Genomic DNA, 25,856 nt, shown 5'->3' on the forward strand with positions numbered 1-25,856 from the left:
TTTCTGTACAATGACACAGCTGGGAGTTAGCCCTTAGTGCTACTGTTTTATTTACATGATTACCCACATCAAACTTAAGTGTTAATGTCACACGTGTTCCCAACACTAGCCAAAAGGAGACGCTGACCTCATGGAGATTGCCAACATCAGGAGAACTCTGTTTGCACATGTTGTTTCCTGTGTAGGCAATGCACTTCAGCTGCCACTCTCCGGTGTCTTCGTTCCACTGGACACACCTCTCTAGGAGCTCCTGTGTTGTTGAAAAGTTGCACCAAGAACTCATTGTTAAACTGTTAAACAGAGAACTTGAGACTAAAAGCAAGTGAATTGTGAACTCAGGCAGAATATTTCATCCGGTTTGCAGTAGAAACATTAGGCAGAAAATAGCACTATCTAAATAAAACCTAGAAAGTTAACAAAAACAAGCAAGCAGCCATTACACTTCCTACAACAAAAATTAAGCCTGAGCATATCTCATTATTTACAGTGACAATGTGACAATCTCAGAAAGAATGTACTATAACTGACAACTTAAGATTTCGGTAGACACTCTGATCAGATATTTTTCTTTCAAAAAATGTTATTCATGTCCCTTTCCTAATAAGACATGAAGTGCAGCCTATAAATAACTCTAAACATCAAAACGCACTTTAATGTTTCATCACACAAACATAACCAGTCCAGCCAAGTCCACAAATGACATTGTTCAATTAGAAAAACACACATGTACCCATGTAAACAGTGTCCTTGATGTCACATGAGTCCAGCTTGTATCAACTGCACTCATGAACTATCGTCCATGTTAGCCAAGAAAGGAGTCAAAACAATGGTGGCAACACCACCATACTAAATGTCAAGCATAAAAAGACTGCACCAAGCTTCATAAAATTTAGCACAAAATAATTATGTTTGTTTCATCCTTCTAAACTACCGTATTTACTAGCATAATGATCACACTTTTCTTTCTGAAAAATTTGTGCAAGGTTGTGAAGTGTGTTTATTATGTGGGGTAAAATTTTCAGTTATTTTTTTCTTTTCCATAGGTGGCTGTGGAAATAAAAAATAGATGAAAGTAACTGCCATGCCGTAGTGCCAGATTGGATGTCTAACGTGCACAGGCGTCCAATCCTGTGCTATGGTGCGGCAGATTGCTTCGGCTCCGGCACGTCGGACGCCCTACAGGACGCCAAATTGTACCGTGTGTCCCCTACTTTTGTCGCGGGTCGGGCATGTGCTCTAGCACTATGGCATGGCGAAACACCTCAGATCCGGCCGCCATTCCAGCACGCCAGATGCCGTATCGCACGACAAATCATACCACGTGTCTCTTATGTTACAGCAGCAAGTTCAGGGTGCCATCATTATGCGATCAAAAGAGAAACATTTCTTGATTTAAAAGTAGAGGGTGTCTTCATTATGCGAGTAAATACGGTATAACTAAACTGTGAGTATAACATCAATGAAAGATAACCAAGCATTTGTCCCACTAGCTACTCATCATAAGGTTGCCTCTCTCTTGCCATTTCATAAAAGTTTTAATCATACTACACTTCATGACGACTTCACACTGTGGCTGCAGTGCACTTCAAGCTGCATTGACCATTGCAATAAAGAAAAATTGATTTATGCAATACGAATTTTTCAGTCCTTCATTCTTCATGCAAAACAAGGAATGAAAATAGTACTACTTTTCCACAGAGTACCGTAGCCATGATAACAAACTTTTTTGTAAAATGTTGGTTAACATCAGATCAGGGACTGATGTCCTTAAGTCTGAAGGGACTGAAGTACTTAAGCTAACTCACTGTACCTGTTTTATTTTGTTGTTTTATTACCACTACCCTTTTTAAAACCATAGGACACTGAGTGTAATATAAATAAAGCATAAGAACATGACATAGTTCTTACTGTTCAGTGCTCACCCAACTGTGATACAGAATTTGTTTGTGGAACCAAGACACAGATAGGAACTGACTGATAGGAGATAGACTGGAACCAAGAAGATAGGAGGTGGGTTAACCTTTAGTTAACCCCACCTCCTGTCTTCCATTCCCTTATCTCATTTTTATTCCATCCCCATATAGTCAATAAATTCATGGGCATGGTTCTGTTTCTCTGATTAAATGTGACATCACAGGTCCTTATGTAACGTCATATTGAATGATGCAGATTATAAAATGGAATCTTCTTGCGAAATCTGGGTGAAAACAAAGCAACGGTAAGCATGGAATCTTCTTTTAACACAGGACACTGTTACAGTAGTACTTTCACCAAAGCAATATATAATGAATCTCTAGCAAGCAGACCAACCTGGTACTCTGGCGGTATGAAGGCATCTATAAGGAGCATGTTGAGCCGCAGTTCCCGGCTGAGCTGGCGCACATTCTCGAGCAGCCCCTCAGCCTCACGCTGGTGCTCCTGACGCAGGTCGGCCATCTCTGCCTTTGCGCTCATCAGCATAGCCCAGACCTTCTTCAGCTTACGTGTCTTGCCCGCCGCCTCCTCTTGCAGAGTGGAGTATCTCTCCTCCATATCCAGCCGCTCGGCCTGCACACCAGATGGAGTGCACTCTAAGCTAACGCTGGTGCCACTGAACAGTCATGGCCATACACAATTTTCCATACCCTGTCAGTTCTAAGTCAATCCGCACATGCCACGATAGATAAAGACATGGCAGCATAATTAATCATTATGCGTTATGCATTTTGGCGGAAATCCACAAAGGTGGGGAAGTTTCACGAAAGGGATGACTAGTTATTTATCTAAATGTAGCGCAAAGCCACAAAGAAAACTTATACGGTTTCTCAAAAGGAGGTTTCATAATTAAATAAGCATTTGTCCTGGTCCAGGAACTAAACCCAGGCCTATATAGGATAACGCATATCCACCTATTCAAGACAGTTATTCTACAATCTGAGCTAACCAGGAGGCTAGCTAACTGCAGAGCAAGGCTGAATTAATAGACAGCTTTAAGGCCAGGGACACTGAATATGGCAAGTCAGTTCTGGAAAAACCTGAAGGTGGAGGGAACCTCACAAAAGGAAGAAATTGTCATCCACCCAAGATGAGCGCCACAATTGAAGCTTAAAGGTAAATCCATACGAGTTCCTCTAATATAAGTTTCACAGAATACCATACAGTATTGTACCAAGCCCATGCTTGAAATTATGTTGTAGTAGTTGGCATACATGGTTGATGTCACTAGATGCTTAAAGAAAAGAAGACCTGGGAGGCTATTCTGTAAGTATCCATTTCTTTTGCTGCTGAAGTGCTGATTGGCTGGAGGCACCAGACTCCTTCTGATGCATACCCCAGCTCAGCCAACCAGCACTCCAGCAGCAGATGAAATGGACATGTCCACTAGGTGGACACTTGCAGAAATACCCATTGCCCTGTGCCCTGTGCCCTGAGAAGTTCGTGCACACATTGTTCAGCATATAGATGCAGTGTGTCACAAGGTTCGCAGAGGTTAACCATAAGATTATCATAACATTCTTGTAGGTTTACTACACTCTGAAAACAGTTTGCATGCTTTAAGGCATATCTTTCTCCAACAACAATAATCGACGTCTATCTTGCATTTAGTATTTCCTTTCCTTAACACTGTGTGCTTGGTACTTTCATGTCACAAATGCACTGTGTGTTATCAGTGTGACGTAGCATTCTCGACAAAAAAGTAGTGAGCACAAAGTTTTCAAGAAAAAGAAAATGCAAGCAAGAACAGATGATAATTATTGTTGGTGCACAAAGATATGCCCTGAAGGGTGTAAACTGCTTTTAGGGTGTACAAAATGCATAATAATTCACAACAATCTGATGACACACCATAGCTATCATTCTGACTAATGTACTATGAATTCGTGCAGGGCTGTATTTCTTTCTTTTTCTCTTTTTTTGTAATGTGTAGGAATTTTTTTCTTCTTCTTTTCAGCCTAATACTAATATTAGCCCTGAGAAGGAACTAGAGGGGTGACATGAGGGCACGGACTCGCACCTGCCGTCTGCTGCAGTTTGGGCGGTGTCCGGGTGCCTTCTGCAGTGTTTTCGTTTGTTGGCTCTCGTCCCCTCTGCTTGTATACTTATGGTGGTTGGCGCAAATATATCTTTAAGACTTTCATTTGCGAAAATTTATTCAAAGAGCTTATTAGATGACAGTACTGTTCTCAAAGGCAATGCTACAGCATCAGCCGAAGGAGTGCAGATCAGCCCATTGCGAGTTTCTCATAAGCAGATCAACAGCAAAGACATAGCATATAAGAATCCAGTTATCATACCATACCTGCCACGGTGCGACAAGTATGTAACAAATGCTGGCTATATATGACTTTTACAACAGTTACCTTGACGTTAATCCGCTAAAACAGATTTGCTGACGACGAGTAGTTCATGATATAATATCGAATTTTTTCGTTTCTTCACAGAAATGCTCAGCGGTAACAAGAGCACTTCACACTGCAGTGTAGATTCTACCAGCACCACTTGATACAGTCTTTGACTATGGGACCTCCTCCTGCATACTAAATACATGTAATTTGACCCAAATTCTAACAATAAAATCTGATTCTGATTCTGAATACATACAGTGAAAGCCACTGAGTGCAGTCGCCGCGATGGAGTCTCCCAAACCGGCTTGCATGAAAGGTCGGCAATCGCTGAACGCAAACTATGTGAAATATATTCTTATAGTGGGCGGTCTGTATAACCGAATGGCGCGTAACAGAACGAAGCCTCAATGCATGCAGCGATCGCACGGGTTCACGGCAACCAACTACGCATCTGCATGCATGTCCACGCACAATGTTTCGCTTTCACTGAGAGCGTTTTCGCACCATGCTGTGAGCTTTAGGGCGCAGCATACGAGCATTCGACAGTACACTAGCAACCACTGTTTCATAGACGTTATCCAAGCTGTTCAAAAACAATTTCGTTTTAACAGGGGACTTCGACGCCTATGGCGACTGTGATGTGCCGTCGCGACGATACAATATTATTTCTAAAGTTGCGTCACACTGTATGCACTCAGCAGGCAATTTCGTGCTGCTTCTTTTTCGTAATCCAGTGCATTAATTCATAACACAAACATGACCATATGCCATGTCTTTGTTTAATGTGCTTCTTTCCACTCCCTTTCCATTCCAGTAAGCTTGCCAATGTCTAGCATCAACAAGTTCATAGACTAAACCGTCGTGACATTAGCCGGGCAGCGAGCGCGGGCGAATGTCTCAGTGCGCGTTTTCTGCTACTCACCAAACATCGCAGTCCCGGCGCCATAGCAGAGATGTTCCTCGCGCCTGTGTTTGCTGCATACCCGAGTTGTAGCCAATGGCTGTTTGCCGGTCCTAAGTTTCGTGAGCCAAATTTTACGCAACTTCTTGTCCTGCGGCTACGTGTGAATAAGGCTGACACCGAGCTCCATTGCGTACGTCCGGCAATGCGGCACCGAGCAGTAGCTTACCATGCTGCACACCTCCAAAGGCAGCCACTACCTATTAGAGTGACTTCAAATGTTGTGAAGCGGACACAGACAGCGGGAGAGCCTCACCGCTTAATCAGAACTGCAGTGCAGGTGGGACTTTAAACTTTCGTTTTCAGCTTGCTTCAGCGCTTCTGAAGCAGCCGACACGGCTGCTGTGTCCACGTGATCCCTCATGCCCTGTCACGCCGACGGTGGTGCCAGCTTTTACAGTGGTGGAGGTGATGGCCCACAAAGCGTACACACATTGAACTGTCTGAGCAAGCGCTGCGGGTGGGCCAGGATCATTTTCTGCAGGGGGGTATCGAAGGCTCGTCCCAGGCAGCGCGGTCACGATAGGGAGAGCGGTTGCATGGAGCCAAAGCCAACTTCTGGGGGCACTTTCCGCCGCTTGACATTGGATATATCGGGAGTCCCTGCTATTCTTGTTTGATGTAAGCATAATTTTTGCTATATTTACTCATTGTAACTATACCGTGTCCGGAAATTGTTCGATATATTGAATAATTCAATGTAAACGGGTTCAATATAGCCGGGTTCAACTGTATAACATCTTTATTGCTTATTGTACAACACGTTAAGCACAGTCCCACTCAATGTAATCCCTTCTACTGGCAATACACTGTTCCCATCGTTTCTTCCATTTTTGGGAAGAGTCCTGGAGCGCATTTTCTGGGATGGCGGGCAGGTCTCTTGTTGCATTGTCCTGAATCTCCTCTGTGGTTTCGAAATGACATCCTGTCCCCCCCCAACGTGGTTTTAAGTTTCGGAAAAGGTAAAAAGTCTGCTGGGACTAAGTCAGGAGAATACGAGTGATGGGGCACAACAGGATTGTGACCTTTTGCTACAAAGCTGCGCACAAAGAGCGATGCATGAGCTGGTGCGTTGTCATGACACAGCATCCAGGCCTGGTTGTCCCACAATTTAGACCCTTAATGCGCACAGAATCGCTCAGACGCACTAGGATTCCCTGGTAGACTTCCCTGCTTACCGTCTGACTGCAATTTCCTGATGGACAAAACCTTTGCAGTCTAAAAACACAACCAATCTTGAGTTCACCTTGAGTCTTGATTGACACATGCATGCTTTTTGTGGATGAGGAGGCCCCTTACCCACCGACTGCGACGACTGCACTTTCGTTTCAATATCATAGCCATAAACGCACATCTCATCCCCTCCTGTGATGTTCTTAAAGAAGTTTTCATTGTCATTGGTACTGACAAGCAGCTCCTGGCTGATTTAAACAAATGCAGTACGAATTTTGCATTGACACAACAAATCACAAGTTTGTCACACAAAATTTGATGGCATGATCCTACACTGATGCCCACTTCGTCAGAAACTTCTAGACCAGTTAAACAACGATTTCCACAAATCACAGCACGAACTCTCTCAACTTGGTCATTATCTGGTGAAGTGGAAGGTACAGTAAAACCTCGTTAAACCGTACCCGCTTAAACAGTAGTTTCGTATTAAAAGTAGTAAAGTCAAATCCCCGACTCAGCGGCCATTGAACATAATGTGTTTTGTATTTGCATAAACCGTACCAGCTTATTGCGTACGTATCGGTTAACACGTAGTGTTTCCACTTTTCGTCGCGTGAACACGGCAGTGCGTCGTCTCCATCGGGTCACACAGCAGAACAACAAGCCTCAGAGTTGCCATTTGTTGGGCGTGTTGGTAAACTGACTTGGAAAGCATATTTAGCGCCAGCAAACAAGGACAGAAGGGGGCACATTGTTGTGTCGTTTCCCTTCTGTCCTTGTTCGCTGGCGCTAAATATGCTTAATATAGGTGGTGGTCCCCTCATAGCTTTGCTGTCCAACCACATTCACAGGGTGGAATGGGTCTTGATTATTTTTTTTTCTTTACGTCGTCCATAACCAGTATACAGTCGGTTTTTCTGTTTCACCAGAATGCAGTTGATCTTGCTTTGTGACTTAGCATGATAAAAGTTGCAGGTGCAGTTGACCCTAATATTTTTAAGGGTGCCTATGACCTTAGAAATTAAATTATCTACAGTTCGCACCGACAGATAGTCTACATCATGCAAAATTTAAACAATTAAACATGTGTAGTCAGCCAACTACAGTCCACAAAATTACTATAAGTTCTTTTTTTTACCCCTAAGCTCCACAAGCCTTTGTATTGGCACAAAACAAAGTGTTGCTCAAACAAGAAAGAATACACCTACCTCCTTTTGCTCGAGGGCTTCTCTGAGAGCAGCTTCTTTTCGCTTCCTGTCTTCAAGCTCTCGTGCACTCTCTTCCAAGAGTCGCTCCTGTTCTTCAGCCTTTTGTAGGAGGTTCTCACCTCCAACGATGATCTTCTTTTCGAGCGCATGAAGCTTTTGCATCAAGCCTTCCTGCTCTTCTCTGCAAATAGAAATCCCCAAAAGATGAGCACAGTTTAAGAATGGATATAGACATTCAGACTTGTACAGAAATGATGTCAGTTTTGATGACATTCTTGCAGTAGCTAGGGTGACACGACAGATTGTGCTAAAGAACTCAAATCAGAGTGCAACTCGGTATGCAACTCAACTCAAGGCAACCCAACAGAATACAGCTCAAATTCACTTCCCTCAGAAGAGTGAGGAAATGAAACCAGACCTGCCAACCTAAATATAGTAAAAATACAGTACAAGCCAAAAAATGCTCTAACGGTAGCTGAAATTTCTGCTACTGCTATACATTGGTTGTGTGGGTGGATGGTGCTACTGCGAGCAGGTCCAAATAATTGGGTGGGAAAAAAAAAGTCAGGCTCTGCAAAATTTGTCTGCAACAGCTTTAACATCAAAACCTGCATTCATACATTCTTTTCATGCATTCACACAAGATCAATTTTGCCCTCAAGCAAACACAAACAAAAAATTGTAAAGTTATAGGTGTCGATGCACGACAAACGTAAACAAGCCCTAAAAATCAGGCACTTAACAGCAGTCATAAAAGTTGGCAGGTATGAGAAACCCCTTATTCACCTCCTTGAAGTTACAAATAGACAACAAATAGCCATACGCCTCAATGCAAGCGCCACTCAAAATTATTTTCAACTGCTGCTAATGCTGTTCGTACTGCTTAGGTAAAGAAAATAATTAAGCAGCCAGATCAGTTAAGCATTAACTGAACATTCTTTATTCCAGCAATAAACCTACTAATCTCTTACCAAATATTTTGTCTCAAAATTATCTTACTAACTACTGTACTCTGTCATGTTCATCTGTCACAGCTTCCAGTTTTAAGGGGCCCCTTACCATGTCTGGCCATTTTGAGCTGACAAGCACAAAGCATACATTGTGCGATAATGTCATGTCGGCAAAGTATTACATTGTCACGCACCGTGTAAAGGTCTGAAATATCAAATTGAAATCAAATTGAGCACTGTTTTCCCTTCTCCTCGCGGCCGCCACATTCCAAGCCGGAGGATGATGTACACGTGCTAGTGCGCCGACAAACACTGTGACGTACGTACGTGCGCTGTGATGTGTTTGCACTGACATCTTTCGTGGTGACACGTGACTTCGAGAATTATTCAAGGCAACATCTGTTATATGTTGCTTGAATAAATGAATTAAAGCTTAGAGAAATAACAAAACACACAAACCGAATGTCTGCATGTTTTTGCTTTACTTCACACCGCAGCAAGAGCGATGTACTTTCATTTCGTCTGTTTTTTCTAACATCGTGCAGTCGCGTGCGCAGACACCGAAACTATGTCAATTTCTACTACGTTCCAACACGGGATCATGCCCTGTGATCTGCTTGTGTCTGTCTCAGTATTCGTGTAGTACTGGCTTATACTGCTAGTCAGGTGTCCTCATGCACAGCACGCCAAGTCATGCACTGCGCAAAACGAGAGCATCGCAACAGCTCACGTGCAATGCCACCAGCAGAAGTGTACCGTGCTGCAAGGCAAGGAGAAAAAAAAAATGAATGTGGGGCCCATGACTTATGCGTCATGCAATCCTCAAGCTCCTGTATGGGAGAATGCAGGGAAGGAGTTCTGCTTGCCAGTAAACAGCCAGTTTGCTATCGCGTGAGTCACATCGCAGACTAAAAAATTCAACCATCTCTAATCCTCACTGCCGCCTGAGATTGCCACCGAACTTCATGACCTGATCCCTCAACCCCCGTCGACAGACCCTTTCGACATCCTCGCAAGCGAACACTTCAAACGCACAACGTCGAAACAGTGACTGCTACAGCAGTTTCTCTAAACTGAAACGCTTGGTTATCGCAAACCTTCACAGCTCCTGCCTCATTTTCAACAGCTCTTTGGAGACAAGGCAACCGTCTTCGATCAAAATTTGCTTAGAGAATTGTTGCTATGTTTGCCCGCCTCCCTCCACATGGCTTTGGTGACCACTAGCAGTTTGTCCGCGCCCTTACTCTTTGTGATGTCTCTGCGTGCGCCCCACGTCAGGTTGTTGCACTCAATTTCTGCCGCAACGTTTTCGATGCCCTTCATAAACTATTCCACCGTAGAATATGAGCCATCCAACATCTGGTGACACAACGTTTCATCTGGACAGGCATCAACAAGGACGTATGTGCCTGGACATGTGATTGTCTGGTATGCCAACAATCGAAGGTCCACCAACACAAAAGGGCACCTTTTGGCTTGTTTACTCCACCATCTGAACTATTGAACAAGGTACTCATTGACATTTTGGGGCCATGGCTGCCATCGAGTGGGGACACCTACCTCCTAACCTGCACAGATTGCTTTACCCGATTGCCAGATGCTTCCCTCTATCCGACATCCATATTGAGCCATCACGAACGCGTTCGTCATGGGCTAGGTTTTGAGATACGGCATACCATTTACTATTACAACCAATAGAGGACGCCAGTTTGAATCAGCACTACTCAATAACCTCCTAGGCACTTCTTGCATACACATTACGGCATATCACCCCATCGCCTATGGTCTTGTTGAAAATTTTAATTGTGCATCAAGAGCTCGCTCAGAGCACAGCCTGACACCACTCACTTGTCTACATCACTACCACTGGTTATGCTGAGTTTTCGGGCTACACTAAAGCAGGATCTGTGCTGTACGCCTGCCAAGATGGTTTTTGGAGCACCACTTCGCCTTCCAGGGTAGTTCTTTCACCTTACCGTTTCATCACCGTGCCCTGACCCCACCAACTACATCAACAGGCTGCGAGCTTCATTCTGAACACTTCGTACTCCTGAACTATGCTACCAGCACCGTACCACATCGCATATTCCCAAAGAGCTGGCGATGTCCTCTTATGTTTTCATCTGCCATGACTCCGTATGGAAGCCCCTGGAATGCCCTTACGGTGGTGCATACCGTGTCATTCATCGTGCCAACGAACATTTCACCGTGGACTAAAACAGCCGACAGGACAATATCTCTATCAATCACCTCAAATCCGCCTTGGTTGAAGACCCACTCCTTCAATTACCAGATAAACCAATTAGCCCAGAGCCAGTTGGTGCTTGCCAGTCATCAAACACACTTCAACTCCCAACATCACGACCCAAACTCCTCAAAGTATCGTTCCAACTACCTGCATGGCTCCGTCACTAGAGGGGGGGCTTCCTGTAGCAGCATCGACGTCGAGGAATGGCTGATGGATAGGGACAGGCTATTGCCTAGAAAGCGACGCGGATGCGTGGCTCAGATCACGAGCGGCCGGCGGGAGGTAGCTGGGACATTTATCTGCCGAGGAATGACCGTCAGCTAGAGCCTTCTGCTCAGTTAAAATATGCTCCTGTTTACTGTGGCTCATCATCACCATTGATTTTGCATGCCACACTGTCATTACCAGAGTGCTGTTACCCATATCATTAGAGGTTTCTTTTCAGTTGCTCTACCTTTTCACTTAAAATTTTATTGTGGCTAAAAGCTCACTGCATCATCGTTTGCATGGATGTGCATAGATTTTAATTAATATTTTCTCTTTATTTATGAAATCCTGACAATAAGAGGACAAGCAACCTTTTCTTAAATTTCACTGTGAACACCATGCACAAATGGAATATACTTAAATATATACCTAGGACAAAGTTTATTATATTTTTTAAAGAGAAAGAGGTAGCCAAGTAACAATTATTTTTAATGGTATGGATAGCCTATGCATAGCGAATGAATATGTTGCTCAATGTTCACCTCGCTTCAAATTGCTTGGCGTGCTTTTTTGTCCCCTCCGGCAGAGTCTTTTATCAACGGTGTGTGAAATGCAGGCGAACAATATGTGCCTCAGTATTGCTTCCCTTTCCAGTAGACATTGGTAACAACTCAAAGAAAAAAAAAACTTATCTGATAATTTACAACATTTATTACGGATGGAAACATCGCGACTTGCATGCAGAAGCCATAAATATATATAATTCACTCAGTAACCGAAATGAGGATAAGCTGGATTCACTCGAAATCAGAATCAATATCAGGCATGCTCAGCAGCCCTTATACTGAACTCACAGTAAAAAAACAAAAGAAAAGAAAGGGAAAGGAAAGAAAAGAGGCTGTAATATCGGTGGAAAGGCGAGGCAGTATTAGTGATAGCGAACTATAAGACAGTTACACGGAGAAAGACTACACCACCAAGAGACACCAGTCTCTTTGTGGTGCGAGGGGACTCATGCTGTGAAATTGAACTGTCTCCTACTATGAGGTCTTGTAAATACTCATATAAGACCTTCAATTCAGTGAACAATTCTTCGAGGTCATATGAAGTTTCTTCAAGTTCAACCGATATTAAAGGTTATATATATATATATATATATATATATATATATATATATATATATATATATATATATATATATATATATATATATATATATATTCCAGGAGGGGGGGGGGGGTGAAAGGATTACTCACAACCAACTCGAAATATCAGTACAAATGTGCACAAACCATGTAGACAGGCAAAAAGAAAAAAAAAAGGCATATGATAGCACTATGAACAATATAACACAACGAAAGAGCACTCAAGCAGCAAGAACCAACCTTGCTGCATTCAGCTGTTGTTCTCTCATCTCAAGCTCACTAGCGAGACGGTCACGCTCTTCCTGGGCCATGTCTTTTTTTTCTGATAAGGTCTTTCGGTCCGCTAAAATCTGTGCTTGTATCTCACGCATCTTCTCCTCGGAAATGGCTGCAGAAACAACAAAGCAGCATATATGGCCCACACACACACACAAACAGATGTGGCAATGAATGCCTCTTTATTGATGTCCTCCAGAGTACAAGTCAACCATCACAGGCACAAAGGGACTTATACTATGCTTGGCAAGATTTGGGCTGGTGAGATAATAGCTGATTTTCAAAGCAGCAACATGGTGCGTATGTACCACATGTTGCAGCAAAGGCACTAGGTGACCTCAAAAGCCATGCAACAGAGAAAGGAACAATTTTTTTTGGCAGTACATCAGTTCACAACAATGGTTTTCACTATTTCTATAACTATTGCCAATAAGCCATTTAACTAAAGTTCATTAACTTCCTCGTTAATTTTAGCCCAGTGTCATCACTGTGGAAAAGAAACCAGTGAGTGTACAAGGTGTGTAAATGTAGTAATAGGAATGATAGAAAAAATGGTGATGCACCTGCAACCTATTTACTTAAGGCTGAAAACCTGGTACACTGCATTTAAAGTTGACGGATGCCAAGGAACTTGTCTGAAGATGAGTCACATGTGGTCTCATGACACCACATATAGTGAGTGTGTGCACCTTTTGTCAAAATAAATAAAAACAGTGCACACACGAGTGCAGCTGGCTAAAGGTTGTGCTGTTGATGTCGCGTTCAACAGTCAGGCAGATCAAAAAGGAGATTAACTCTCATAATCATTTTGAATCATCTGTATCCAAAATTATATGTGAGTGATGTGTGTCGCGTGTGCCAGCGGGAGAGGGCCACCCTGACGCACATCCTATGGGATTGCACCAAGTTCCCCGACGAAGCTTCGACAAGTACAACGATTCCGCCGTGACTCGCGGCTGCGGCGGAATGCTACGGCCATCCATGAAAGCCAAACCTGGGCCGTCCAGCAGGTCTCGGTGGCTCTTGAAAGACAAAGGCCGACCGAAACCGACGGAATCTTCCCCTCAGGGCGACCGACCGTGGGAGTAACACGCGCTGGAGTTGAGTAGAGACCACCCGCTGAGAAGACGTCGGGGCCCACGTCATGGCGCCATTTAGTCATGGTGTCGTTCTGCAGGCGACTAAATGAAGTTGCTTCTCTCTCTCTCTCTCCAGAACTTTCTAGCATCACCCAGCCACAACACAGCAGGATTGTGCCTCTGGTGGTTTTGTTTCTTCTAACAAAGACTGTACAAGTAGCCGTTACTCTAAAACAATAGATAAGTTAGCCTTGTAGTGAAAGGAACAATCCTGAGGGAGAATTTATGAAGCAAATACAACATGCACGAAGCATTCAAACTACTATCATTAAGCGAACAAATGAACTATCGGGAGTGCACAGAAAAAGATGTGAAATTCACAAACCTTTTTTTCGTTTCCGCTTGTCCTTTTTATCAGTGTTGTCATCACCACAGCTAGCTTCTTCACTACTGTCATCCTCCGGTGTTGAATCATCAGCCCCTAAACAGCAATAGACGCTCTAAGCAAGCTGCAATTTATGCCTGACTAACGGCTGCCACACCATTACCAGAAAGTATTTTCATGCTGAAGCTACTTAAACAGACAAATAATCAATTAATATACAGTCAAACCTCGTTATGTATAAAGAAGTCACATAAAACATAAAACTACCTTTTTTAGATGTAATATTCATTATACAAGCATAAATTCATAATACACTGATATCAGTAAGAAATATTTCAGGTTTAGTTCATTATATCTGATAATCACATTTATATCGGTGTTCATTATATCCATGTTTGACTGTATCTCGTGGATGGAATGCAGAGAAATCATACCTGTCATCACTTTCGTAAAAGCATGTTCCTACAACATCAACAGCGCACAAGCCATCCCAACTACTTTTCTGCAAAAGACTTATGTCCTCTCAAATCCAGGTTCACCATTTCAAAAAATAACTCACGCTATTAGTGAATGCTGGCAAGCAGTAACAATTTCTTTACATTTGTCAATTCAAAGGCGAGCATAACACTGCATCAGTTTAAAAATTTTAACTTGTGTGATGTAAAACCTAAAGCCACCTACAAAATATAGCTAGACGGCTGACCATCGATGAAAAGAAAAAGACAGTGCACCTTCCTGCAGCTGTTTTCTGAGGTCTTCAATTTCCTTTTGAAACTGACGAAGCAGGGCATCTTTTGGATCTTCATTGATACGGGCCTTGTTCTTTATGTTCTTGGCTCGGTTGGCATAACGAAGAGCACTAATTGTTTCATCATAGTTATAGTCGGCAGGGCCAATATTGGTGCACTGTAAACATTGAACAAATGCGTAAGTATCAGAGAAATGCAGCGACAAAAGTTCAAGTTTGCCGGGTACTCAGACATGCAGTAATTGACGTTACTGCGTTAACATGCAGAGATTGGGCACCACAACAAAATAGGATATTTATGGATGTACTCTAATGGGCCACAAATTTAAAAAAAAAGTTAGCGAAAGAAACTCATTATTTTTCGCCAAAACTTAAAATATGACAAGAGAACGCCTCCTGTCAGTGCACTGAGAACAAGGTGTCGCGTGGCTGCATTTACCTATGAAAATGCCCATGACACACTCCCCAAAATTCAAATCTCTTAAAGGGAAACTAAAGGCAAATATTAAGTCAATGTGGAATAATAAAATACCATTCTAAAAACCTTGCAGCACTTGTTTCTTGCCAAAAATGGACTTAGTTCCAGAGAAAACAACAATTGAAGTGGCTGCATTCCCCTAATGCAATTCAAATCCCCTGCCATGAACAAAGCAGTGTGACGCTGCATACATAATCCCCACCCTTTACTGCCATCGATGAGTAAAATGGCGCCCTAGAACTGGCACTACGTTTTTTAGCGTAAAATGCAAAAGTGTGGCCACAAAACAAACTAGAAATCAAGAGAAGCATATGCTTATCATAAACACAAGACACCTATCTTCTAAGGCTCATCTTGTCGCTACAGACCTCACTGATGCTCCCAATAAGGACACACAGGCTCTCAGTGCGGGTCTCAATTTCAGCAATTTAGGCACACAAGAACATATAATGCCACCGAGAGGTTGCGGTGCCAACGTCATTGTGTACTATGATAGCAGGCCACACACTGTCCCTACCCAGCGCAAGGACTGTGAGGACTTGCTTGCAGTTAGTACAAGCTTCACGAGCCAGCACATGCGAAATTTGCATGTGACCTGCACCCCAATACCATTGCTAATTATTACTGTTTCGTGCGGGTTATATGCACAAAATACGGTAGCTCTAGCCATGAGCTGCTGGAATGAGTGCTTGATATCTGTATAGGTCTACATCCTGATGTTTGTTCACTGCTCTTTTGTGCAATAATCTTGCAATTTTGCAACAACTGACTTTTGCACAGCTGGCTGGGCCTACTGGCTTATAATTTCAATCATGCAGCAAACTGCCTAGTTCTTTGTTGTTTTGCTACCGGAAGCCACATAGTGGTACACACATGATTAGGCTGCACCAATGTAGGGCGGTGTCGTAAGACCAAATTCGTGCACAGCTGTGTTTGTGAGAGTGGAGTAAGGGTAAGTGGCAGAAATAGTCACATGTCATTCGACTATGGCAACCGCTGAGGGACTTGATCGAGAAGAGACAAGACAATAAGGTGTATTGCCTCACATTTGCATGCAGGTTCAGGTAAACGGACATAAAAGGCAAATATTAATTCAAGCTAAAGCGATAGACTAATACTCAAAAACATCTAAGGTGTGAATATTATCAAGAACAGAGCTAAGTAAGACACTAAGGTAATTGTAGGACATGAACTGAGAGACTGTCAGGACATTCTTAGTACTATCCTGATGTCATTGTAATGCCTCGTTATAATTGTATCACTAGTACTCAAACAGTGATCACCGAATAGAAGAATCATTGCATTACAAGACGGAAGAAAACGGTAGTTGTCCACCTCTATTTGATTCTTAAAAAAGAAAGAAGGGACTCATTGACATTACCCTTGACAATGACACAGGTGGTCGAAAGGTTTCATTTTCCCTTGTCCCCGCGCAGCTCGCACTCTCACGTTTTGTTAGTTTCGCTATCACATGTGCTGCACAACAGTTAGAGAGATGTTCATTCAAGAGCAGCATATACCCAGTGCATTCGTGGCGCAGCCTGCTAAAGCGTCGGATTGCTGTCCTTGAGGAACACTTGTGATGTGGGTTCGATTCTTCCCAGCATTGGAGAAATTTAAAGGATCTTTTTTGTCACTGTAGAGTGTCACATACCCAGTGACCTAAGTTGGCATCAAAGAGGTTCATTGAAGACCAGCACAGACCCAGTGCTCCAAGTCGGCGTCAAAGAGTTTCATTTAAGAGTGGACATACCCAGTCCTGCATCTATAGTGACCCTTGTTGGCGGGAAGGTGGTTCGTTCAAGAGCGGCACATATGTACACATTTTCTCATAATCAGTGATCAGTGACTCAACTTGGTCTGATGGTTGGTTTCAAATTCGAACCCTGTTCCTTCAGCACAGCAGCCCGATGCTCTAACCATTCGACCATGGAGTACACAGTGACCCAGGTAGGCGGAAAAACGGTTACAAACGTGCATAGATAGGTAGACAGTTAACCCCCAGAAAGTCAGTGAAGTACCCTGAGAATGCTAACGGATTAGAAATCTAAACCCTTAACAACTGTAACTTTCAGTTCCTGTTGTGCTGATAACATTCACAGCAGTGAAAGAGAGCTAACTAGGCTCAGTTTTGTAATATTGGGCCAAAAAACTTATTGGATGTGGACTTTGTGACAAGGCTGAATTTCTGCGAAGGTTGGGCAAGCAGCCTGGAACTCACTTTAACAGTCCATAGTAATAGGTGTCGCCAATACTGCACTGCACCTTTTTTACAGGCTGCATGACTGAACTGTGCAGGCATTTTGCTTCTTTGAAGAACCCACGTCTCACTAACTTTTTTGGCTTACTATACATAATGCACAATGCTGTGAATGAAACTTTGCACCTCAGCAAGGTGTCGATCTCCAGTTTCGCATCCCAGACCACAACAAATGTTTCTTCAACTGTGAAGCTTTCTTTCTGAGAAACCCACATGGGTTTTTGTAGCTTCGTGCCAGGACTGGGTGGATGACAATTTTTCATTTTAAAATTAGTCCAGCTGCAAATCAGTGCTCCTTGAAGTGCGCAAGCAGTGCTCCTTGAAGTTGATAAGTACACATGGCCGGTGGCCACACCATGACTGCAGACAGCCTATCATTCCTTATCTCTAACACCTATCTTAACATAAACCTTATATCATATTGACGGCAAATAAAGACAGTGACAGGTGGAAGAGAACACATAAACACAGGCGGTAACTTTCAACTCTTTATGTGTTCTCTTCCGCCTGTCCCCGTCTTGATTTGCGGTCAATATGATATGCAATATGATATGATATATGATATATTAATTTTGACAAACCAAGAGTCCTCGCTGTGCACATAAGCTTGTATAGATTACTGTTATTGGATACTGCCTCCATTGAAGTGAAGCTGCAGGGCCCCTGAGAAAGTGTGAAAGCATTTTTTCAGGACCCCTACAGTGCACTTGAAAAAATGTGAAAAAGTGGCCTGCAAACATTTTTTTCACCTTTTGTCAGTATCATACACTATGTATGAAGTGAGAACACAATTTCATGGGAGAGAGTAACAAATTTTACTTGCCATCAAGGTCTTGGAATTCCCACCAAGCGAATCTTGCAACAGGCGGGTTAGTTTTGAATTCCGATAAGGCACGTGCGTGCTTTTGCCGTCAACCAGAGCAGAGATAACATTGCCGAGGGTTGACAGGGACAAGTTGATTTTCGATGCCTCTCGTAGCCTCTGACCTGAAGAGCCCGTTTTGCTCTGACGCTCAGAACCCTGGAAAGGAAAGCAAGAACACAATATTCAATAAATATTTCTGAAAGCTAAAAAACAGTGAGTAAGATGCAGTCTTGAAGCACCCACTTCTTTTTGAATCCCTGAAAGAAGAGCACAGTGCAGTTGGCTTATAATTACATAAAATTATAAATTCATGGAATGACTATAAAGTTATATGTGCTTATAAGTTAATAACGTCTGCAACAACAACAAAAGATTTATTAAACCCAATGTTTAGGGTACAACTTGGCTCCTTCCTCAGGGGTTTAACAGGGGATCGTGCAGTGCACAACAGTGCAGCTTTATATAAGGCTTTTATCTTTATATTTAGCAACTTTTAGAAATGAATTAAAAATATAAATCCATGTTTATCTCAATAAACATGGATTTATAATAAACATGGAGCAAGGTTATCTCTATACATGTTCTCAGCGGTTGTCTGCCCCTTTAACACCTCGATAAGCACCAAAGCTTATCTATAATCTGTGACAGAATAATTACTACCTTGCTTCCAGTGCCTCTGTCTCAATAAAGAGTTCATGATAGCATAAACGGGGGAGATGAACAAGAAAGGAAGTAAAATAAGCACTGCCCTGTCAGACCTTGTCCTGTCTCCTTTTTCATTCAAAGTGTAGACTGTTGAGCCAGTTGGTGCATCATGTAGTGTCGTTGAGTGGAAATACGGGTGGGAAAAAATGGAGTGGACAGGACAAAACGTCTGTCCTGTCGACTCCATTTTTCCCACCCGTATTTCCGCTCAACGACACTACACAATCCTTTTTCATTAATTTGTTCCTACTTGCACTATTCACCATGGACGTATAACTAACCGGTCCAGTTTTCTACCGTCCAGCAATGACAGATTGCCTATGACATTAGTTGTGGCCTTATTGTGCCAGTCTTTGTTTGAGACTTCATACAAGCAGAAAGTTTATCCTGAACTTCTTGCTTCATGTTGTAAACTGTCATGCAAAAACAGATCTAGTGTGCTGTGCCAACAGCAGTTCTCTCATGTTTAAGTTTGTGGGAGCCAGCACGAAGAGGTAGCTACAGTAGCCACAGTTTACTGAGGCCAGCCAGCCATGATGCAGTGGGATGTCAGTAGCATCCGACACCGCAGCTGCTCTGGTCAAGTGCACTAGCGTAGTCTATTCTCGCATTACTTGCACTCTGGCCCTCTTTTTCTTCACCTGCTTTGGAGGCGATAGTCGCGCCGCTACAGGGCCCCCTCCAAGTGCGAAGCGTGACTGAAATAGTTCAATCGTTAAGTCCATGTAAAGTGTGCAGATGGTGTCGTTATAGGTAGTGTCAGGTTCACGCAATCCGAGAGAGATGTACCAGGCAGCACCAGCAGCACAGGTTATGAGCAAGGCGCAGCCACAGTGATGCTGAAGTGCGAAATCACGACCTGCCGCAGGTTCTCGCAGATGCCCGGGCCTGTAGAAGTTGGAGCTCGAAAAGCAGACTGTCTGGCAGCTCGGGACTTGCGTGGAGATAGCACAAGTGTTGGTCACTCATGTTGTTGACATAGAAGTGATCTTCAAATTGAAGATAACCAGATGGCAGAGCTGCTACTGGAAAACTTTGGTAGGCGATGTGTCCGTGGAAAGTGTGAGCACAAAACATCGGAAGCCTCACTTGCTGCTGCTTGCCATGAAATTTGAAATGTCGGTGGCATCAGGGTTGCGGTGGTCGCTGAATGCATCGTAAAGGTTGCACTTGTGGCATTGCTGTGCCTGCGAGAGCGAAATTTGCACCTAGTGGAGCTGGTGGGAGAGCTTCTCTATCAGTGATGAGTGAGGTGCCCCCGAATGGAAAGCTGACAGCTTGCGGGAACGTCCAAAGGGGGAGAGCGGTGGGCCGTAGAATAGCCGAAAGCACTTTTGTTTGGCTCAGTGAATTCCTTGGAAAGAGTCATCGTGCAGCTGCCTTTGAGCTGGGGAGGAGGCTCATGAACCAAGTAGAGGTTTGATGCTGGGAACGGTGTGTGCTGACAATCGGCATGAGTGGAGGCAGGCGATGTGGGACGACAAGATGCGGAATGATGCAAAGGTTCAAATCGTGAGAGCGGTTGTGACTGAGCTCAAGGTGGCATAGTGAGGAAGGATGGCTGCCCGCAACTCCTCACATAAGTTGGGGCTGGAAGGTGACAGCTGGAGCCTGGAACCTTGTTGAGAAGGAAATGGCTGTCCCGCTGGATGAACCAGATGTCTGGTATGTTGATGTAGAATTCCTGGACGCCCTACAACCGCAGGCCATCTTAAACACTACGTGGGGCCATGTCGCTTGCCTTAGTAGAGTCGGTGCGCTCATGCAGTCATGGCTGGGCTCGATTGTCCGGGTCACCAATTTGCAAGTCAACACTAGCATGGCTGGGCTCCGTCATCCGGGTCACCAATTTGTGGGAGCCGGCGCGAAGAAGTAGCTGCCATAGCCACAGTTTATTTAGGCTGGCCAGCCATGGTGCAGCGGGATGTCAGGAGCAGCCGACACCGCAGCCACTCAGGTCGAGCGCACTAGCGTGTTCTAATCTTGTGCTACCTGCAGGCTAGCCCTCTTTTCCTTTGCCTGCTTTGGAGGCGGTAGTTGTGCCGCTACAAGCTACAGCTTCGCACCGCAATTTTTGCCATGCTGATAGATATAAACACAATCCTGATTTAAACTTTCTTTGTACCACACTCTCAAAGAAGTTTGCACCCTTTGCGGAATATTTTGTCCCGCAACAATAACCATCATCTGCCTTGATTGCCTTTCCTTTCTTTAACATTGCAAGCCTGGTAACTCCAGGTCATGAACAGCATGAGCATTATCAGCGTGACATAACATTCTCAACAGTAAATTAGTGAATGCAGATTCTTCAAGAAAGGAAACACAAGAGAGGCAGATGACAATTATTGTTGTGGGACAATATAAGCCCCAAAGGGTCAAACTCTCTTATGAGCGCATAATTACTACAGTGAAAACAATGAAGACGAAGGGGAGACAAGAAATGACAGAACCATGCGCTGTCTCTCCTTCATCTTTGTTGTTTGCACTGTTGTAGTAATTATAAATCAATACCAACTAGCTCAATTCACTATTGTTCTTTTGTATGTTTACAGTTATTTACTACTTGAGTATGCCTCTCCTTTGCCCAATTTGTAAAATATAGTAATGTGTTCTCCATGCAGAAATGACTCCCTGCTTCCTTCCATTTCACACATCCTGTTGATAGTGCGACATCTGAGCACCTCTTCATGCACAACTTAAACTCACTCCACAGTTCAGAACACAATTCCACACAATGCAAATGAGTGGTGCATGTGCACATATTTCAAAAATTGTGAATTTCATTGGGAGAACATGAGCACTCAAACGCACGCAGAAAGTGCACTTTTTAAATGCCAAATGCTTCAGTGGCCGAACAAGAGCAGTGTTGCTGTGCTGAGAGCAGTTTCGATGTGCCAAGAGCAGCCAGGAGCAGTTCAAACTGCTCTCGCTTGAAAAGTGGAGTATGAAGAAGTCCCATGACTTATACTGTCATATCCTCCTCGTTAATTTTTATCTTCTTAAGCCGGCGAGCGCTGCGGCAATGGCAGCAGCCAAGCGTAGTTGGTGTTTTGGCCCCAGTAGTTTTGACGTCGTTGATACAAGCGAGCTTTGCAACAATTCAGCACCAGATCCTGGCTGGCATTTCTAATCCAACTTGCCTGTTGTCGGATGCATGGGGGACAGCAGTATTAAAACGTCTTTGCCTTGCTGAAGAGCTTGAGATGCTCAACGGTGACAGCAGCGACAGCGGCTTGAGCTCAAGTTCAGATGCAGTTGCAGTTCAATGGACAACACTAGCAACGATGATGACGACTACAAAATGTATGCAGCAATGTTTCAACAGCTTTCTTCATTGCTGGAGAAAAGACCGAAAGTGGATTCATATATTGCATGCAAAGACTCTGACAAGGACGTGAGTCATTTATCTTCCTAGGGTGCTGAAATCACTGAAGTGCCTGCTTCTTCTTTCCTTTTTTTTTCTAGTTCAAAAGAAATTTCTGCATCAAGCGAGCAGTGGCAGACCTCTTGGCAGCTGAATTTGCAAGTCACCACACTGCCCTAAGAAGAGCATTGCACAAAAGTATGTACGTGGCCACAAAGGGTGACAGTGGCAAGCCCAAGAGATCACAACACGATCACAAGTGTTTTGCCGCTCTCCCGCAAAGAATGCTGGGACATCGATAACGATGATCACATGGAACCTTTCTCCTCGTACGTCCCCCTCCCACTTGCTCTCTGGATGCACGATGCGTTCCAGTGGTGGGTTGAGCGTCCCTGCTCTCATTGCGCCACACCTCTGCTCCTGTTCTCCCAATGGAATTCACCATTAGGGGTGTGCAAATATCAAATTTTTAATTTCAAAGTGAATCAAATATTTTTTGTATATTTTTAAAATACGAATACTACTGGTTATGCAAAAATTAAACTTTTTTTTAATCAACCAAAGGTACAAAAAAATTAGCAAGTTTATTGCGCAGCAAACGATGTACAGAAAAATTATGCTTCTTGGTCAACAAAATACTTTAGTGCAACACCCTTTCTTGACAGTATCATAAGTGCAGTTATTTAATGTTGTCATGAAAGAAGAATAGCTGCTTGACATGTTCAGTGCATAGCCACCATCTTCCTGCATGTCGCAATTCCTTTAGACACTGAAAGAGCCACTCACTGGACACACTAAAGTGTGGTGTTGGTAAGTACCTCTTCGCAAGTAAAGCCAACAGTAGGCACCATGTGCACGCCACCTCTCACACAGAACATTTTGGCACAAAATTTCGTCACACACATATCTTTCAACATGTCTTTATAGCAGTGAAAATTGCCCACCACAAACAAGTGAAAATTTCCGCTGGTTGATGAACTTATCAGACTTTCCATAGTGCTGATGTAGAAGGAGCCTCTTTCAGGAGGTTTCATTGTTGTGGACATAGCCGGGTTCCTTGGTGTTGAAACTTTCCTTGCTTCTGCTAAAGCCAGTTGTTTAACCCAATTTGCCATGGAAGCATCTTGATGGTACTCGGCTACTTTAGAGCAACGGTCAAAAACATTGCCAATCTTGCTGCCAGATTAAAGTTGCAGTTTGGAAACTGTGTTTTTAGGCACTTAAATTAATAGCAGATATAGAGGTTTCCTCCTACTGGCTAGTGTTGTCCAAATGCAAGAAAAGGCAGTATAGTATAGGCACTTGAGCTGATAGTGTTGGGTAGCCATAAGTACCAGCAGTGGCCCCATGGTAGTGACTCCTCCTTACTTTTGATATACTTCACTGCATGGCAAATATGCTTCAACGGAATACAATGTGTGCTTCGCCGCTAAACACAGCTCTACTGCGCCAAAGTTTACTTAAAAACCCAACAACTGCAATTTTCGCATGTCCGAATATTTGGAATAGTAAATGTATCTTTCATACTGAATCAAATAATAACCAGGCTTGCATGCTTATATTTAACTCCATTATGACATTATGCCGTGGGGCAAACCAAGTGAAAAAAAAAAAAAAACATCAAATGAATATTTGCCCACCACTTATCAAAATATTTACAATACACAATTATCATCGTTTCACATGCCACAGATCCAAGCATAGATTTGTACAGCCCGAATTTATGGACAAAGGTCTTGTAGTTGTGAGACTAGTTGGTTAGAGAATTAAAAATAACTGCTGATATCAGCCATAATGTGTTCGAATTCCGTTAATTCAGCACTGACAGGACCTCCTGACGCCCTGACGGCTTCCTCCTCGCGTCTTTCATGCCCCGCTGCAATCTGCACTCACTTTCATCTTTCGTTTTGCTCGTTCGCTCGGTTATGCCACTGATGCCGATGCTCGCCACAGGAACGGGTGCCTTAGAACTGCGCTATAAAAAGGAGCTGCCGTTTTCTCACTCAACTGAGCAGCGGCCCACCGCTAGTCGGTGTGGCTGCACTGCCCTGGTACCGCCGGCGACACACCGCGTGCGTTTTTCTTCCAGTGTGCCTAAGGCTTAACACGTTGTTCGTGGGTCGTTGGAATGTTATTTAAGCTAGAACACTGGAATACGAAGCTATGAGCTTTAGAAATACCAGTAAAAGACCACTTCTGTAGTCATATTATCCAATTTCAGGTGAAAATGCGATCACAATAACTGTATGAAAATACATTGCTCTTATGAGACGTTGGCCGGGAGAAGAAAAAGAACCGTGTTATCCAGAAAAACATATTATACAGAATCCAGGGTGTCTACCAAGTTGACATTTCCGAATTCCCTGATTTTTCCAGGTTTTCCCTGAGTGCCTTTGCAAAATTCCCTGGGTGATGCAGAGCCATGTTTTATGTCAAGACAGGGGTGAAACCACGTCGCCCGATGCTGTCACTCTCTAGTAAGCATATGCAAAAAAAAAAAAAAAAACGACTTAATCCAGTTTTAATACTAAGGAGTAGTGTTTGTTATTCAACAAGAGAATAGAAAGGAAGGGTTAGTAAAATGTACAGGAAATAAAATGTCTTCGAAAAAAAAATGCTGATCGAGTCGGACATCCTCAAACACGAATAAAAATGAGATGCATACAGAAGCAAATATTTTTGATTATGAGCTTTTTCTATCAACTGATAGCAAGCTCAGGCCCGAACTTTGTCACAATTGCGATTTCCTCTCAACAGCTCATAAATCAACCTCAACTGTCCTGACATACTCTTAGCCCGCGCCCGACACCTCAGTATTGCGTTTCACTGCTTTAAAGAGTTCATTTTGGTTTGGATGAGGGACACCTGCCTCTTGACATCACCAACACTTCTTTCTTTTCTTTTTTTTGAGTTCAAGCTCCTTCAAGACGGCAGCAGCACGCTTCCTTTCCTGTTCATTCCTCAATACGTAGGTTCTTTCTGTTCTTGTCCTCCTTCTGCCACTCGTTCGGCCCGCGGATCATTTGAAGCATCTTCTTGGTCAGTTACACAGTCCACGTCTGATTTTTCGAACTCCCTAGGGGCCGCGAAAACGTCCAAAAAATTGGCCAGTTGGAAAAAATAAATGCATGTCATTTACTGCCCTTAAGGACTCAAACCGCCACAGGCACATTACAAAACGCTCTGAAGGCCTGTCGGTACACGTATTAGGCATACCGGCGCTTGTACTGTAATAGGAGATACCGGTTGCATGCGTGCATAATTAAGGAATACATACTGGGTCCCGTGGCAATAGCCCCTTCCCACGCTTGTTAAGCTTCACTGCAATACTTTTGCACATGCTTCACCAAGCAACATTTCTGTAAAAAGACGAAGCTGACTTTCGGGAAACGGCATTATGCAACGCACCATGCTTTCCAAGCTTCTAAGCCAATCGCGAGGACCACAAAGGCGCAGTCGGTGCCATTGCCGAGGTCAGC

General features: G+C 43.5%; 1 protein-coding gene across 3 annotated transcripts in view; it reads right to left on the bottom strand.

Annotated features, from left to right (window-relative positions):
• Klp64D (kinesin-like protein 64D) overlaps positions 1-25,856 on the bottom strand; it is a 41,495-nt gene that overhangs the window by 7,720 nt on the left and 7,919 nt on the right. For all 3 annotated transcript variants that reach the window (XM_075688703.1, XM_075688705.1, XM_075688704.1), the window contains 7 exons: positions 18,267-18,464; positions 14,689-14,863; positions 13,958-14,053; positions 12,458-12,605; positions 7,668-7,848; positions 2,311-2,547; positions 128-250 (listed from right to left, as the gene is read on the bottom strand). In XM_075688703.1, the coding sequence (XP_075544818.1) occupies positions 128-250; positions 2,311-2,547; positions 7,668-7,848; positions 12,458-12,605; positions 13,958-14,053; positions 14,689-14,863; positions 18,267-18,464 (1,158 nt within the window). The remainder of the gene's footprint in view (positions 1-127; positions 251-2,310; positions 2,548-7,667; positions 7,849-12,457; positions 12,606-13,957; positions 14,054-14,688; positions 14,864-18,266; positions 18,465-25,856) is intronic.

The sequence above is a fragment of the Dermacentor variabilis genome, chromosome 4 (genome assembly GCF_050947875.1).
Source record: "Dermacentor variabilis isolate Ectoservices chromosome 4, ASM5094787v1, whole genome shotgun sequence".
Classification (NCBI taxonomy): Eukaryota; Metazoa; Arthropoda; class Arachnida; order Ixodida; family Ixodidae; genus Dermacentor; species Dermacentor variabilis.